Below are 17,791 nucleotides of genomic sequence, written 5' to 3' on the forward strand. Positions count from 1 at the left end.
CATCTTCCAGATAATTTTAACGTTAAAAATAACATAAGTGGATACTTTAATACCAAATTCATGCAAAAGCAAAGATTGTAAATCCCAAACAATATCTTCCAAAACCATATCTAAAATTTTGGGAACCACTAAATAATTTCAAGATGGTTATTCTAAAAAGAAAAAAATTTATATAAGGTTGCAACCTTAAATGTAGAATTAGAGATGGACCTCAAAAATCCATCGTAGAAAGTTGTTTTAACATTGAAAAACCCTCTAATTGATCATTTCGACCTTCTAAATTGTTTTTATTGAAGTTAATCTCTAGGTTGAAAAGGTTGCATCCTCAAAATTTTCAGGTCTTGAAATTAACTCTTACTGGGGTTTAACCCGAGGCAGTAAATGGTCATTCTAACTAGAGTAGAATGTCTTTTGGCTGTAAAATAAAATAAAAATAAAAATCGCAAGCTGTAAAATATTGTGAAACATTTTTTAATTCAGAAAAAATATAAGAGATATTTACAAATATTTGTCTATATTTTAAAGGATGTGATTTGTATAAAGTCGCAACCTTAAACAAACAAATTAAGGCGCTCATCCAAATTGCATCATAAATGTAATTTTGGGGTAAAAAATTATTAGGATGACCTGAAAATCTATTTTGATATTTAATTATAAAATTTGAAATTCAAATCAAATAGATTTATAACCACATGACAATTTTGAAAATGGATAGTTTAGAATATGTTTTATAATATACATTATTTTTGGGACTCAAAATCTTTTTGTCTTTTCATATTCATACATCTTAATATTGAGATGATCAGTCAAAGGGTTTTCCAACATCAAAGCAACCTTTTATGATGAATTTTTAAAGTACACCTTAGTTCTACATTTTAAAGTTGCAAACTTATATAAACCTTTTCCTATTTTACATTCTGTAAAATTCCAAATTCTTAGTCTTTTAACTTAATTGAGAAACATCTATGCGTCTAACCAAACTGGGCAGTCGCAATATTAGATTTCACTATTGAAGAAATTAGCGAGAATTGTGGAACTCAAATACAACATTAGGATAACAAAGACCGGACCTGAGGGTCTGGTCTCTCTCCTTTTCCCCAATCTAAAAAGAGCGCGCATAGATGTATACTATAGTCCTGTGCGAGTATAAGATATATTTATTCCTTTGGCAGACTTATTTTGGAAAAAAAATAAAAATTTGGTGCAAGATTTTGTGAAATATATTTTGTTACATGAAAAAAATAAATTTTGAGTTTTTTAATCTCACCCTTTGAAATATTAAACAGTCTTTATTGGCATATTTTCCAAGCCCATAGGGACTGCAATTTGTAAAAATTTTTATTAAGTTTAACATGTAGGTTAAAAAAAATGTGGGTCCCAAAAATATTCGGGTTTTACTCAAGATAGTAAATAGACAGTGTACTCCTTCGGGTGCATGCATCCAGAACAGTATGGTGACTCAGACTTCTTTAGGGATATGTTTGTCATTTTGATAGAACTTAGGCACATATTTAGGTAAATCACGCCTTATTATTACAAATCGAAGCGGGCTTCAGTGTTCACAGAGCAGTGATGCAGAGCTTGAGAAGAACCGCTTTTCGTCGCAGCTGCCCTTACCAGGTTAATTATTTCCCATTTATTTGCTCTACTAAAATTCCTTATTTCTATCCATTTTAATCTAAAACTTTAGGTTTTTGTAACTACAATTGTTTGTGCCCGTTTTACTGTGAAAGTCATTTGAATTCTTTGGGTCTTTAAATTTGGTCATTCATGTCGATTTTTCTCTGGGCCTCTTTCCCTTTTCCTTTTTTTTTTTTTTTTTTTTTTTTGAAAATTTCGGTTTCCTTGTTTAGGTATTTTTTACTCTCTGAAATTATTGTAAAGCCTTTTGGGTCTTCTTCTAAATTCCATTACCATTTTACGGTGAAGCTCATGTTAGTCAGGGATATCTGAAATAAGAGGTTTCATTTCTAGGCCATTGTTTTTACTGATGCATTATCTGTTTAGTGGGGCACTGATAGTAATGGTTGTTTGATACTCTGAAATTATAGTAATGGGAATGAATGGTGTAATTCTTCAGGGGCATATTCTTTGGAGTTTAACACTTTTGCATGATGTTTAGGCTTGTATCTATGGAAAATGTGGGAAAGTTGGAGTTTTGGCCTGTGAACCTTTTTTCTCAAATGTCTTTTGCATTTGAGATGGAGAAAATATGTTCGTTTTATTTATTATGGTATTGGTTTTCATAGCGCAGAGCAAATGAAGAGGTTTTACAGGCCTATGGTTTTCATATATTAAATTTCTCTATTTTCATGTCTGTTTCTTTACTTTTTTAAGGCTTCCACTCATTGCATGTATAGAAGCGTGCATCTCTTGTTTGATAGACCCCTTTTCAAAAAAGGGTTTGTATACTATAAAGTCATTCACTTTTAGTGCAAGGAGGTCACAATCATCCTTAGCCATCTGAAATCCAACAGTTTGGATGTGTCACACAATTCAAGAAATTTTATTTTAAGTTTTGTGCTCAATCAGTTGTATTACCCCAGCCACCAGATTTCACATCTAATAATTGATAGTGATTGTGATCTTCTTGTACTAAAAATAAATGGATTTATTGTATACTTTTCTTTCGAAAAGCTTAGTGTTTGGACTGGTGCTCATTTAAAATCTAGGCTAATATGAACAACCTTAGTTTGAAAATTGCCACTCTTTTTAATTGCAAGATCTTGCTAATTTTGACAGTGAACCTCTTATGTAAGCACAATTTTCACTTGCTCTCGGTTTCACAATTTACACTTGCTCTCGGTTTTAGGCAATATGCCTATGCATAGGCAACACCTGTGCATATGTTGAAAGAATTTAAAAAATGTGTTTGGCAATTCACATGACATTTTGCTTTTATGTTTTGCCTTTTGCAGCAATTTCTCTTTGGGTATTGATATACAACGATATGAGAAAAGCTCAAGGAACCCTCAATTCAATGAGCATATGGGTGGGATCTTTTGAATACATTTATGAATAGATTAAGGGGTGTGTAAGCCTGGACTCAGGCCAACCTAAGCAGGCCATAGGGCTGGGCAGATCATGGCCCAGCATGCAGCCCAGGCTGGGCAGTTCTGGGCCCAGACCGGGCCAACCGCTATAAAGGAATGGGGCCTGTCATCGGTGTTGGCCTGCAGGGCCGTGCCTGCCCCAAGCCAGCCTGTTATCAAGCCTAGTTGCTGATTGTTGTTGTTTATGGATTCAGTAGAGTAGAAATTTGAGAAGTGCTATAAAGGGAGATCAAATTTTGAGCTATAACTTCTTCCATTGTGTCATGGTGGCATATTCAATACTATCTGACTCCCTCATGAGAAACATGACAGCAGTAGAATGAATAAATTGATGCTTCATCTTTTTGAGCTCAGTAATTGGTGTATGTCGATTGATTAGATTCTGGTGCTTTCTTTAAATGGAAGTGACACTATGTCAAAGTATTGCATTATTCGTTTGTTTACTTTAATTTGTGAATTTCCTATTAATTGTGGAACGGCATTCTTCTGAGTGATAAATATATTAATCACTGAAAGTATGATGTCTTTGTGTCTTCTTTTCGAGTTTGGTTATTTACTTAGGTGTACTTGTATCCTGGTTACTCCTATTGGAATTATTGACTGGAAATTCACCCCTCCATAGTTGTCCATAGTGGACTTTTGTTCAGAAAGCATTATCTTATCTTCATATGTTCTTTCTAGGGAGTAACAAAAATCAGTGGCTCTTTGCTTGAAAGTATTGGCTGGTGCGCTTATTCTTCAAGGATTACTTATGATGCTGGTCAGCCGACAGCCCTATCTCATCCTCAGGTACTGCTTTTTAAACCAAAGATCCCCCAACAGTAACTGACGAAGATTTTTTTTTTTTTTTTCCCGTTTTTGGAACTTTCACATGGTATATAAGGAATAAAAGATGCTTATCAATAGCTTGTTGCTCTGTAATATATTATTCAAGTAGATGTCCATTTATTGCTCTGAATTTGAACTTCAATTAAAAATTAGCAAATCAAGCAGTTGATTTCCTCTTTTAAGTCAAAATCTCAAGCTGAATGTTGGGTTTCCATTCTGTTAGCTAGAATGAGTCATCAGTGGTGGGATTCACACTTAAACCAACAAAAGGTTACTTGATGAAGAAAAAAAAAAAAAGGAAAAAAAATGAAAGGGAAATATGGTGTTTCCCCCATCTTTTTTGTTGTTGACCATTCGGTTTGTTGTTTCTTTCTCTATCTCTCCCTTTTCTTGCAGTTACTTCAGGTTGGGGAAATCACACCAGGGATCGCAGAGGACGAGTATATCTCAAGAAGGAAAAGATTGTTGGAAATGCTTCCCGAAAATAGCTTAGCAATAGTGGCTTCTGCCCCTGTGAAAATGATGACTGATGTTGTGCCCTACCCATTTAGACAGGATGCTAATTACCTCTATATTACTGGTTGCCAGCAACCTGGAGGAATAGCTGTACTTAGTAAAGATTGTGGGTTATGCATGTTTATGCCAGATCCTGATCCTCATGTAAGTAAGAAAGCTTTTATGTTCCTCCTTTTTGTGTAAGTGTACCATTCACCACCAGTGTAATGTACATGGTACAGCATAGGGTCATCCACTCTCCTATTCCTGATGATGGATGATGGAGATTGACTGTATCTTCTGATGATGGACATTTAGCCAATTATGGTTAATCTTGATTGCCCTTCATTTGGTTGTATGCTACACCACTAGGGCATTCCGCCATCCATTCCTAATAATGGACGCTGGAAATTTATGGTAGTTCCAATGGTGGAAATTTGCTGCAATATGGTTAATAATCTTTATGGTCCATTATCAGGAACAGATTATGGTTGTCTTCTTTGTGTGCCATGTAACATATAGCAGTGGTATACCAATGGATTAATCATTCACATGTATTGAATGTTTTTGAGTCCATGTGAAGAACCTTTGACACGCCAACAGCAAGGCATGGAGGCTATGGCTCAAAATAGCCCAGCTACGGAGGTTTTCGCTGGCTTTATAAGGGCTTTTCTTTCTCCAGCATGGAATGCAACCGAGAGGCAGCAAGGAACCTTCCATGAGCGAGATGCTAAACGCGGAGGATCCTTGAGTTGCTAAGAAATGGGAGGGAACCAATGGACACCCTTGTGTTGTTCGGTATTTATAAAAGAAATGGATATCAAAATTAGAGAGGAAGTAGAAAGTGACTCATTTGTAGACATCATGAATGAGCATGTTCATATGCATATGTATGTCATTCAGCATGCATGGGCATGTTCTGTTTTGTTGTGCCTGCATGGATGTATAGGAACACATGTGGCAGGCAAATGGGTTTGTGGTTACATTTCTGTATGGTCAACTGAGGTTATGCCTTCATGTGTATGTTATAGTATTCATGCATCATAGATGTACCTATGACTATGCCTATGCATGGATACATAGAATCTTGCTCCCACAGCTGGTTGTTTAATCATTGTTTGAATAAACTTACATTTATTTGTCTAACAAATCTTAAAATCCTAAATTTCTGATTCAATCATTTGGTGTTGATTTATCGTCTTGTTTCACCTTTTGTTGTAGATGGGAAACATTTCTCTCCCCATGTGTGTTTATGTTTGTGTGTGTGTGTGGATAGATAGGTTGCTCTCCATAGGGTACTTTCATCTTGTAGTGTTGAGGTTCATTATGTTCCATCTCTTTGAGAACAGATTCTGTTTTCCTGTAGGATGTCATTTGGCAGGGTGAGATAGCAGGAGTTGAAGTCGCTATGGATGTATTCAAGGCTGAGAAGGCTTATCCATTACACAAAATGCATGAGGTTGGCAGATGCTTCTGATGCCCTCCCTGGGGGCCTTTGTAGTTGTTAAAAATGAATCTACATAAACATGAGTATCTTTCATGTTTCGATCCTAGATACGTTTTGCTATACTTGACCAAGTATATTTCAAAGCATGTATACTTCAAGCTTCTTCAAAATATAACTTTGTTTCACTTTTGATAAATTGGTGATCATATAACCTGCTTGAAAGGATATGCTGTGGTTACTGCACATATTCTATCTTATATTCAATGCAAAATATTCCTTGTGTTTGCATACTAGTCCTGGAATAAGTCAGGGAATCTTAAGAGCATTGGGCTTGTTGGCTGTTAATTTTTTATTAACTGTTGTTTTTAAGTTGTTCCTTAAGTTATAGGCTTCATATTCTGTTTATGTTTCATATTAATATTATTTGTGAATAGAAAATACATTCATATTATATTTGTCTTGGTATTGCATGAACTTCTTTTTCTCTAATTTGCTGAGAATATGTTTTTCCTTAACTCATTGAAATTGTTAAAGGATGAGGTTTCTATAGGGTCCAGGCCAATGTAGGAAAAATCAAACTAGAACGGTTTACTGGACATGGGGCCAGAAGCGGTTCAACCGGCCTAACCGGACAAGTCCTGGGTGGTCAAAAAAGTGTAAAAAAAAAATATAAAAATTCTAATAAAATATAAAAAATATATTTAAAGCATGATTAAATAAAGCACATCCTGATGAAGTTGAAAATTAATGAAAAAATAGATTTTAAATAATCAATTTGTGCCCAGGGGTATTTTTGATATTTTCTAAAAAAAGGAAAATTGTAAAAATAAATATTAGTGGCCAAAACAATTTCCAATATTTTCCAAAATGATGAAAAACATTAAAAAATACATCCCAAACAAAATCCCTTATTTTTTGGGATTTTACATATATTTTTTGAAAAATTTTAAAATACCAGGCTGGTTCACCAAAATTAGCCTATTTACGCTGGTCCGGGCTCTATGAATACAAAATAAAGCCTCACCTCAAATCCTTGTTTGGAAAGCACTTACAGTAATGAAAATCTCTATGATGGCTCTAAAATCAATTTCCAATACCAAAAAATAGAATTTGAAACTAAAAAAGATATACAGATTTTATGGATCTATGAACACTTATTTTTAGGAAATGGACGGCCTAGATAATTTTTTGCAATATACACTATTTCTAGAGCTTTAATCCCCCTTTTTTTTTTTTTTCATAAACATAATGTTCAAGCCGAGATGATCAATGTAAATGTTTTTCAATGCTTGAACTGCAATTTTCAATGAATATGAGATGAGGCTTGACCTATTGTGATAGGGGTGCAGCCCTATCAAACCATTTTCCATTGTTAAAATGGGATTTTCCTGTAAATTTCCCGTTGATCTTTTTGAACAATTAGATGGGTTAAGCAGGCCTCCAGATGTCTTGCAACCTTTTACTCATGTATATTTATTGGAAAAAGTTTATATAAGGTTGCAACCTTAAAATGTGGAATTACAAATGCACCTCAAAAATCCATTGGAAAATGTTGTTTTAATGATGGAAAAACCTCTAATTGATCATCTCAATGAGTCCCAGAAATAGTAAATCTTGCAATACATTATCTAGACCGTCTATTTTCAAGTTTTTCATATGTTTATATATCTACTTGATTTTAACCATTTTTGGAGTTTAAAAATTTATAATGAGATATAAAAAATGATTTTGAAATAATTCTAAGAATTGTTTTTCCCCAAACTTACATGTTATGATAAAATTTGGTGGTAGGCCTTAATTGGATTGTTTAAGGTTGCAACCTTATAGAAACCACACCCATATTTATTTGATTCAAGAATATTTTTATTGGAATGTTACTGATTTTCAAGGCTTTAAAAGGTCCAACATTTGCCTGCTGGCCTTGTAGGTATCACTATTGTCTAAAGTTATCAACTACTTTATTATTAGCTAACAATACGAGGTGATTGATGATCATTCCTAACTTACCTTCACAAATAGTTTTTTAATTTGGGATAGTTTTCATTCTGTCTTCTGATCTTTTAAATTTTTCATATGGCATAGTTATGGAATATGTGCACTTTCTACTGGCTGTTTTCCAAGGCGTATGTGAATGATCTAATTTATTATAATTGATGTTTCTTTGAATGCTTTATTTGCAGGTTCTTCCCGATATGATAGGAAGGGCAAGCAAACTGTTTCATAATACGAAGACAGCATTGCCAGCTTATGTAGGTTTGGAAGCCTTCACTAGAGCAGCAAATGACGGGAAAGTGGATGATCTATCCAAATATACTGATGAAGTTCGCTGGATAAAGTCTCCTTCTGAACTTAAGTTGATGAGAGAATCAGCATCAATTGCTTGCCAGGTAAATCTTACATCTGAAGTGAATTATTTCTATTCTCATAGTTTGTGTGTCGAAAGAACATTTCAAAAAAAAATTGAGAAAGTTGAAATGTTGAGAGATCTGATTTTGAATTGACATGGGATACATATTAAATCAAATTTGTATTGTATCTTTTAGATGCTTGTGAAACACCCAATTTACAAAAAACCTCCATGTTAGCGGTGGCGATTATATTTTGTTGTGATTACAAATTTACAATTGAGAGAGTTATGTTGTTTCCAAATAATTCCTTTTTGGCACAAAATTTCAATGTCTCCTGCTTCGCATGGCATTATGGGAAACCCTTTAGATTTTGCAAATTTAAGTTGTCAAAGGATAGCAATCCCTTAAATTCTGAAAAGCCACTCTACAAGGTATTGAAGGTGTCTTTGATGATGTTCATCACCAATTGAGAGTCAATGTATTCTTGCATGGTAACTTGAGTCTAATAGACTTCGTAAAAAGAGATTTCAAGAGTTCTTTTCTGAATTTGACAACCATTTTCCATTTCCACAACCAAATGAGCCTCACTTTACCAACCAAATATGTGATGGCCCTCCATTATCGACATAAAAAACCACGTTCTGCCTAGCTGGCTTTGAAAACGGATATACAATATAGAGGGTAATTGGCAAGAAAAGGGTAGTCTATCTAATTGGCGCACATTTGCTTCCCATTGGGCCAGTTTGTCACTTGTTCTTTCCATGTCCCATTCTCATGATTTATGTTTGGCAATTTGAAACACAAATGCAGCGAAAACTGGTGTTTATCAAGCAGGAAGCTTTTCATCTATTCACAACATTTAGCATTAAGCTCCATTCTTTTTTTTCCTCTAAGGTTTGTCTTTTACCAGGAATTTCCTCAAAAAACCTTGATACAATCTTAACGGCCAAGACTTGATCACTGATGGGTTTACAAAGGTTCCATCTGCAAATTGAAGTTGGAAGACCTTCCCAATCCCCCTTCTCCAAGGGAAAATGCGTATTATGATCAGTTGACCACCCTGAAGTTGGCTCCAGATTCTAATCATGATTGTGAAAAGAAAGGTCTCCTTTAAATATGGCAATGATTATATAATCTTGTGGCTCAAGATGAATGTTACTTGAAAAATAAATCCTTGACCATTTCCTCCTTAAACCTATCTTTTCCACCATATAGCAAAAAATTCCCAATCTAGTTGTATGCCTTTTCTAATTAGGATATAAAGGAGAATGAATCCATTTTAATAAGTGCTGTTGGAATTTTATGCGGAAGAGAAATTCCCTTATGTTTCTCTTTTAAATTAAGTTCTGGATCGTCATGACAGTTACAGTCTCACTCACATAGTCGTAGCCAGTGATAACCAAAACACTTTTGACTACCCTACTTGCCTTCCACCCTCAATCAAGTGGAGCTCAAGTTGAATTATCTCTTTTGAAGATGAACCATGATCACTGTCTACTGCTTTGGATAGCTTCTTGTACTAGTGTCAGCTAGTTGGTGCTTTTTTTTTATGGTTAGGTAATACATTATATTTTCCCTGGATGATTGCTATATTTAATATAAATAATGATTTGATGATGTGTAGAGATGTGATATTATCTGATCAATGCATATTTCATTGAAAATATTGTATCCCAACATTTTAATGCATCATGCATGCACTCATTGATGGTTATTTTGGTTCAATATGCGCCTTCTAAGGTACAATCTAGTTATTTTGTGCTCCTACCTAGGCTTGAGTTTTCCACATGTTGTTGGGGTTTCTTGATTTGTCAGCTTATATAGCTGGACTACTTTGCTAGTCAATCACTGTTTTCTCAGCTGGCAGCAAATCCTGTCTTTTTCCTTTGTATTGGTACTTTTGTAATTCTTTTCTTGGACAGGCACTTCTACAAACAATGTTGGTTTCAAAGACATTGCCTGATGAAAGTATGTTATCTGCCATGGTTGAATACGAATGCAGAAGGAGAGGTGCCCAACGAATGGCGTAAGAATTTTGTCTCTCTCAGAGAGCTTAGGGCTCACAGTTACCGCACCAATATGACTATTTTGACTCAATTCTTTTGTGATTGGCTAGGTTCAATCCTGTGGTTGGTGGGGGGGCAAATGGTAGTGTTATTCACTATGCTCGAAATGATCAAAGAGTATGACAATCAACTAGCTGGTTATGCCTCTAAAACGTTTTCTTTTCAACTAAATTGACGAATTGAACGATGCCATCAAAAGTTGACTGAATTATTTAACAGATCAAACATGGGGACCTTGTATTGATGGACATCGGATGCGAGTTGCATGGTTACCTCAGTGACGTAACTCGAACCTGGCCACCATATGGTAGTTTTTCTTCTGCTCAAGTAAGCAACTTTCTTCTTCTCAACTTCTCATCAGTTTCATTATTCGTTGGATAAGTTTCTTCAATTTTATTTTTTATTTTTTAGTATTTAAAAACCATGACTCAGGTTGGGACTTGTTAGGGTCCCCAGCCTGAGTCATCCTATTTGACCCAGCCAAAAGAATAAGACTTGGCTGAGTCTTCAAAAAAAATTAATAAAGAAACTCAGACTCGGGTAACTCTGATTTAAGATTTACAAAGAAAGTCAAAATGCGTTGAGACTTGGGGTCCTTAAGTTTTCCCTTTGGGCTTGCTAGGGTCACAATCTGAGTTGAGTTAGGCGATTCTCAAGTTGGCTCGGTGATTTTTTAAACCCTTTTTTTTCTGTCAATTTTCCACCTTTCAGCATGCTCATGTCTTGCCTCAAAAGGACAGATTGATTGGTAGAAAACCACATTGCAAATCCCCACACTTATGAGCTCAGGCCACACCTATTACACAATCATTTTATGCGCATAATGCTTTTTGATTGCACGGCATTGTGATATATTATACTTCCATTGTTTGTTTTTGATATCACTGAATGGTGGCAGAAATAATGTATGATGTTTTTAATTTATCAGTTTCCCTGTTTGAGTCACATTCCTTTTGTTTACCCACAAGAAATTATTGCTTATCAAACAGCTAGCTATGATGTCAAAACCCAAGTCGCAAAAATGTGAAGTTTCCAACTTATTGTCATATTCAGGAGATTGGAAATTTAAAACTTCTTAATTCGTAGAGAATATGAATGGAAAGGATGGTTTTGCACTATTTACAATTATGTACTATCTCATGTATTCGGTTCTGATGTTTGTTTATTGACCCATATACCTGAGATATACTTTATAAGGTACCTTCTGCGAAATTTGTCTATTTGGCCTTTCAATTAAAGAATAATGTCAAAATAAAGTAATAGGCAATGAATATAAGCTTGATGATTTTCTTCAGGAGGAACTGTATGACCTCATTCTGGAGGTTAACAATGAGTGCGTAAAGCTCTGCAAACCTGGTATAAGCATTCAGCAAATACACCACCATTCGGTATGGTTTGATAAAGCTCCTATTTTTCTACTGTTTTCTATGCATGTAAGTTGCTCCATGAAGGTACCACTCTGTGTGGTTGCTTTGTATCATGGGGCATCCTTATATGTGTGCACCATGTATTTACTCAATGCTGTGTGAGTTGCATGTATCTTCCTGATGAATGATGGAGATGAACTGTTGGTCTTCTGATGGACAATGGTGACTAAGCGTGGACCTGTGGTTGAACTCTACTGTCCTCCAGGGAAGATGGGTAGAGATTGATATGCACACAATAAATGTTCTTATCCTACTTAATATTATTCATGTAGCATGAGATTCATAGTTCAAAAAGTTTGAAGCCTTCAATGAGTTTTGATTATGTTAATATTAATAAGGAGCTTTATGGTCAAAGACTTTAGTAATACTCGTGTTTTGACTGTAAATCTTTGCTTTTCTACTCACTTTGGTTTAAATAATTTGGTGAAGGTCTGGAGATTTGTCTTCTGATATATATGTATGTCATCATAGAAATTTCTGTGGCATCAAGAAGAATCAACAGAAAGGACACAAAGTTCATAATTAGAACACAGGATATGTGCAAGAAAAGGAGTCAAATATCAAGAGGCTCTAAAATTTAAACAAGACCCTTACTATTGGATAATGTCAATGTGCAATTATTCTTTATTTGGCAATAAGAATATGAAAGACACAACAGACCCTCCATTGCAAATACAGCAACTTAAAGGGCTTGTGAAATATGGTACTAAGTGAATAGAATGGTGTGAATCCTGTTGTGGCCTCACTGCTTAATGAGGGAAGCTACATATACTTTGAATGCACTCCAAGCATACGGTGGAGACAAACATGTTAGGAGCATTCCAAGGATTAAGTATTGTATTCTCTTGGACTTAGAGGCCATGCTCGTCTGTGAAGCAAATGGAAAAAGGAAGGTATACCATAACCCAATGGACTATGGTGTGGTTTACTCAATAGGATCCACTGTCATTTCCTGCTGAGAGACAGTGGGGGTTTAACCATAATGGGTCCACTGACATTCACCCAGTTACGGTTAATGTCCTCCTTCCATCATCAGGAACCAATGGACGATGACTGTTTGGAGTACAATGTATCATCATTTATTTGCTTATTGTAAACCTATTCACTAAAGTTACAACAACCTTCTCAACTATTATGTCTTAATATATTGAACGTTTTATGTATCACACCCTGCTTGCTCAAATACAGGTCATATTGCTACAACGAGGGTTTAAAGAGCTTGGAATTTTGAAGGGTGGTCCAAGTCTTATGCGGTGTTACCATCAGTTAAATCCAACTGCAATAGGTCAGGGTTCACTCTGTTACAAGATGAGATCTCTAGTGTTTTCAACTAGTGAAAAACTACTGATACTGCAACTTTAGAGTATGATTGTATGATAGTTTATGTTTTCAACTAGTGAGAAACTACTGATACAGTAACTTTAGAGTATGCTTGTATGATAGTTTTATCATATTCAAAGATTGATAATTTTTTATAAGAGTCAAATATTAATATTTTTACTTTCATCAAGCAGCTCATTACCTAGGAATGGATGTTCATGACTGTTCCACTTTAAGCAATGACCGTCCATTGCAGCCTGGAGTGGTAAGGTTCTATTGCTCTCTTAGTTAAGACATTTGCTCTTTCATCTCTATAAGCTGTTTAAATTATATGCTAATTTAGTGCTTTCAACTTTGCATGATGATGCTCACTGCAATTTAGGTCATAACCATTGAGCCAGGAGTTTACATCCCATCTACATCTAGTGTAACAACAAGGTATCTGCTGAAATTTGGTGTTTGGACTTCTATTCTCTTCCTTGGTTCATGCCTCTTCAATCACATTTACCCATTGGTCATCCCAACAGATTCCGAGGAATCGGCATCAGGATAGAAGATGAAGTCCTGATTACAGAAACAGGGCATGAGGTAATAGAAATGGACTCTCTCTCTCTCTCTCTCCCGTTCCATAACTTTACGATTATTTATGCTGTGCATCTAAATTAGGTGCTCACTGGATCATTGCCTAAGGAAACGCATCAACTCAAGTCCTTAATGAATTATGGCCAGAACTCAGCCATGGAAGACCATAACAGAAGCTTGCTGTCAGTAGGTTTTCCATCATAATCATTAATTAATATTATTTTAGTTTCAACGTTTTGATAGATTGGGTCAGAAAACCAACAATATCACCCTCATTGATTTGTATTTTATTCATCCTGGTCTCTATTTTTCAAATAATTTCAGAAATTTTGACTTCTATTAGATTTAATGGACACCTGTCATCTTTGCGTGATTTTTCCCCATTTTGTAGCAGTAGCACATGGAGTGAGCACATACTATGTCAAATTACTGGTATTTAGGGAATTAACTTTTTTTGGAGCACCTTTCTCTTTAAGGAAAGTACATTGGAATCCTAATATATGGTCACAAGTGTGTAACCACTGCCCAACTAGGAATGAACAGAGTAGAGAGTGGGTGTAAAATTGAATCAGTCATTTACTGGTGGTTTCAACTCTTTTCACCATCCATTACATCGATTGACAGTGATGAGACTGATGACTGTCGATTTCATAGTCGCAGATAATATCTGAGTCTCAGATTATGTCTCTCTTTGCTGCTGCTAGTCAGATAAATTTAAGTGTTAAAAGGAAAGAATGATATGTGGGTCCCTTATAGAGAAGGTCACCTCTGTTTTGCGTTCTCAACCATGAGATTGGTATCAGTATTTCCTGCCAAATCATTTTAATGAAGAAAAGAACTCTTGTTGAAAGAGGTTAGTCTTTCCAGGGAAGTCGCTGTTAGCAAAAGCTACATTCTGCATTGGGAAAATTATGTATATATCTGTTTTATTTTCCGTTATTATTAAAATATCTAAAACTTGCTGTTATTACTCATATGTCCATAGTTTTGGACTTCATAACAATTTTTTTAAAAAAGATTGAATTGCCCATTTTCGGTTTTTTGAAAGTCTAAATGGCCTTGATTTTGGTTTTTGAAAAGCCAAAAATGGCTCCAGCTACCCTAACTTTTCGGTCTGTACTCTTGCTCTCTGTAATTTTCTTTCTTTCCTCTCACAAGAAATCTGTGCTATTTTTTCTCTTTCCTCTCTCATCCTCCTGCCCAGTTGTAATTTTCTTTCTTTCCTCTCACAAGAAATCTGTGCTATTTTTTCTCTTTCCTCTCATCCTCCTGCCCAGTTGCGCTTCCCGCACTCTACTCTGAAACTTGCCTATTTTCGTCATCTCTATCTGTCTCGGGTTTCTCTCTCTAAGCTCACTTCCACATCTTTTGGCTCATTGACTTTCGGTCTGTATTTTCTCTCTTGGCGTTTCTTTGGAGCTCCCATCTTTTACTTATTGGTAGTTTTTGCCCTCTCTGTCTAGATTCACCATTTTCACCCGTCTTGGATCTTTATACTTTTCTTCTTGTGCATTTCTAGTTTCCTCTCTCTAACTCTGGAACTACCTATCTTCCCCCTCTTTCTAGTTTTTCTTTTTGGGTTATCATATATTCCAAGGCTGTGAGGAAAGGGAGCTTCTTGTGCATTTCTAGTTTCCTCTCTCTAATTCTGGAACTACCTATCTTTCCCCTCTTCCTAGTTTTTCTTATTGGGTCATCATATTTGGCCATGGCTGTGAGGAAAGGGAGCAAGCTTCCGCAAACTACTGGCCTCAAATAGATCCTGAAATGGTGCTCGTCGAGCTTGGGGAGAAAACGGAGGCTTGATTCTGATGAAATTTCAGGAGAATTTGGTTTTTATGGAGATATTCTAAAGGGATATTTCCCGGTTTATGTTGGAGAGAAGCACATTTGCTTTGTGGCTCCAATTTCTTGCTTAAGCGATCCTCAGTTTCAGTCACTTTAGCAAAGAGCAGAAGATGGAAATGGTTTTTCGCTCTCTGACCTCTTCCATCCTCAGATGAGAGAGAGAGAGATTGTTCCTTTTTTCATGTGATTTTGGCTGGAGGCCCCCCGAGGGCAGGTGGTAGCCACCGTACATTTTTATTGCAGCTTGAGATGGTGCGGAGTGGTGATGCAGTTCTCCATGGAAGAACATTGGACAAACGAGTTTTTCCTCAAGATTTTTGTAATATATTATATGAGCAATGGTCTTATGAGATATTCCCACATCCATGCGTTTAAAACTTAAAAGGATCATCATTAAATTTGGTACAGATTTTTAAATTTGTGAAGGTGTAATTTTTTTCTGTAAAACCTAAAAAGATCATCATTAAATTTGGCACAGATTTCAAAATTTGTGATTGTGTTATTTTTTCTCTTTAAATTTTGTGAATCTATAGAATTTTCTCTCTAAATTTTTGTGAATCTATAGGATTTTTTGTGAGAGAGGTAAAAGAGGAAAATTTGCAAGGAGAAGAGAGAGGAGCCCCAAAAGTTTGCGGTGAGAGAGTAGGGTTCAAAGGGATTAAACGGACATTGCCTAATTTTGGTTTTTTAAAAATTGAAGTTGGTCCGATTTCGGTTTTTCAAAAACAAAAAATGAGTAGTTTTGTCTTTTTAAACAAAATTTGTTACAAAGTTCAAAAAATGAACATGAACGTAATAAAGGAAAATATTAGGTATTTTGATAATAACATAAAATATTACGTATTTTGATAATAACATAAAATAAAATGGATATCGACGTAATTTTCCGTTGAATCTTGGTGGGCAAGTTATTTGGAGGCTTTCCATGTCTTTTAAATATGACGACCAAATGGCCTTCTCTCTCAAAAGACTATTCAGAGCATCTCTCTTCTCTCTATCCCGGCCGTCGTTGGAATCAAACGAAGGAAGGTCAAAGGACTATTCGAGTCATTAAGGGAATGAGTTATCTCTTAAAAATTTATTTTTAAGATGGATTTTTTGAATTAATTTTTTAAGGACATGTAATCTCTAATATGGAGATCATGAATATGAAAATTAAATAAATTTTGAAAATTAAAAATAACAATTTTATTAAAAAAATATTTGGTAATTTCAATTGTTTTTAGATGAACCACCTATTTACATCTTATCTTTTAAGATGGATGCTTATATCTTGGGACCGCATATTGTAAAAATGTGGTCCAGACAATTTTGGTTCATTAAGGGGCATAGATCTGAACCTATTTGTTCGGTGAATCACAAAATGGACGGTGGGGCAGCTATGGACGGGTCGAGACCTCCCGGCGTCGATTATTTTGCATAGTCCGTGGGCCAGCCGCAGGCAGCAGAGCTGCGGGGCATTGGACGCTCTGTCCATCTAAGATTTCTATTATTAGTTTGTTGGCATTGAGCTAGAGGAGATCTTTCAGATCACACATCCAAACCAGCTTAATAAACATAGAAGGCATCACGCTCTCTTTCTTCAGTTTTTCCACGTCCAAATGCTTAGAACAAACAATGAAAGAGAAAGGAAACAAAAGGATGGCATAAAGGCGCATGTTCAAACATCATGAAACTTCAATAGGTAACCAAAGGAAAAAAAAAAAAAATCACAAATATACCTTAATTTTCATCTATTTAGAAGAAAAGAAAATCAACTTTTATAAACCCCATCAACACTTCTTCTTTTTTTTAATTTTGATCGTTTTGTGACCAAGATAATCTTCACGGTAGTAGTATTACCTTAATAATTTAAATTAATATTACAGCACTTTAAGTACCGTAAAACCTAAACCATATTATAACATCACGGTGCTTAAAGTACCATGATGAAGACCCACATCTTATTTGAACAGTGAGGTGCCTCGAGCATCTACTGACCGTGGCAATTTCTGAAACTTCCATTCTTTGGGAGTGACAATAGCTGCTCCAACTTGTAAATTTCTGCAACATCCCGATATTTGGCTGACACCCAATGCTCATAAATACCAACCGAAGATTTTCAGCACCTGAATCAGGCCTTTTTTATTTGCAAGAAAGGCATTTGTTTGCTGGTTCTTGGCCTTTGGAGAGAGAGAGAGAGGGGCTGAGAGAAACAGAAGTGAGAGGCATATGAGAATGGTTAAGAGAGAGAGATTGGGACATAAGAGAATTGTTTAGAGAGAGAGATTGAGGCTGAGAATGATCTGATAATAGTTTAATAGTTTAGACTGAGATATTGGGGCTGAGAATGAGGGGAGAATGGAAGGTTGGAGGACATGAGCCAGATGGGTTTTTT

The 17,791-nt window shown here is 35.6% G+C and overlaps 1 protein-coding gene across 11 annotated transcripts; it reads left to right on the forward strand.

The window, feature by feature from the left end:
* The first annotated feature begins 1,557 nt into the window (after nucleotides 1–1,557).
* Nucleotides 1,558–15,901, forward strand: LOC18431291 (Metallopeptidase M24 family protein). Of its 11 annotated transcripts, none has more exons than XM_020665463.2 (16): nucleotides 1,558–1,620; nucleotides 2,919–3,415; nucleotides 3,735–3,842; nucleotides 4,278–4,541; nucleotides 5,743–5,835; nucleotides 8,004–8,210; nucleotides 10,094–10,197; nucleotides 10,288–10,354; nucleotides 10,457–10,564; nucleotides 11,533–11,625; nucleotides 12,853–12,949; nucleotides 13,179–13,249; nucleotides 13,367–13,422; nucleotides 13,512–13,572; nucleotides 13,651–13,752; nucleotides 15,286–15,901. In XM_020665463.2, exons 4-16 carry the CDS (start codon nucleotides 4,353–4,355, stop codon nucleotides 15,370–15,372), a joined length of 1,335 nt encoding a protein of 444 aa, XP_020521122.2. In that variant the 5' UTR covers nucleotides 1,558–1,620; nucleotides 2,919–3,415; nucleotides 3,735–3,842; nucleotides 4,278–4,352; the 3' UTR covers nucleotides 15,373–15,901. The 11 variants fall into 11 exon arrangements, 8 of the variants coding, with proteins under 8 accessions (XP_020521122.2, XP_088714985.1, XP_088714986.1 ...); XM_088858859.1 differs by having other exon boundaries at nucleotides 15,291–15,901; XM_088858860.1 differs by lacking the exon at nucleotides 2,919–3,415 and adding an exon at nucleotides 4,960–5,174.
* Nucleotides 15,902–17,791: the final 1,890 nt, after the last annotated feature.

This window comes from Amborella trichopoda, chromosome 2 (genome assembly GCF_054954075.1).
Source record: "Amborella trichopoda isolate Santa Cruz 75 chromosome 2, AtrichopodaSantaCruz75HAP2 v2.0, whole genome shotgun sequence".
Taxonomy (NCBI): Eukaryota; Viridiplantae; Streptophyta; class Magnoliopsida; order Amborellales; family Amborellaceae; genus Amborella; species Amborella trichopoda.

Bases quoted from the DNA above. Each gene is read 5' to 3' on its own strand.
- LOC18431291 (XM_020665459.2), top strand. From the start codon at position 1,573: ATGCAGAGCTTGAGAAGAACCGCTTTTCGTCGCAGCTGCCCTTACCAG. The intron at 10,565-11,532 runs GTAAGCAACTTT...GATTTTCTTCAG, and splicing joins GTAGTTTTTCTTCTGCTCAA to GAGGAACTGTATGACCTCAT. The intron at 13,753-15,285 runs GTAGGTTTTCCA...CATGGCTGTGAG, and splicing joins ATAACAGAAGCTTGCTGTCA to GAAAGGGAGCAAGCTTCCGC.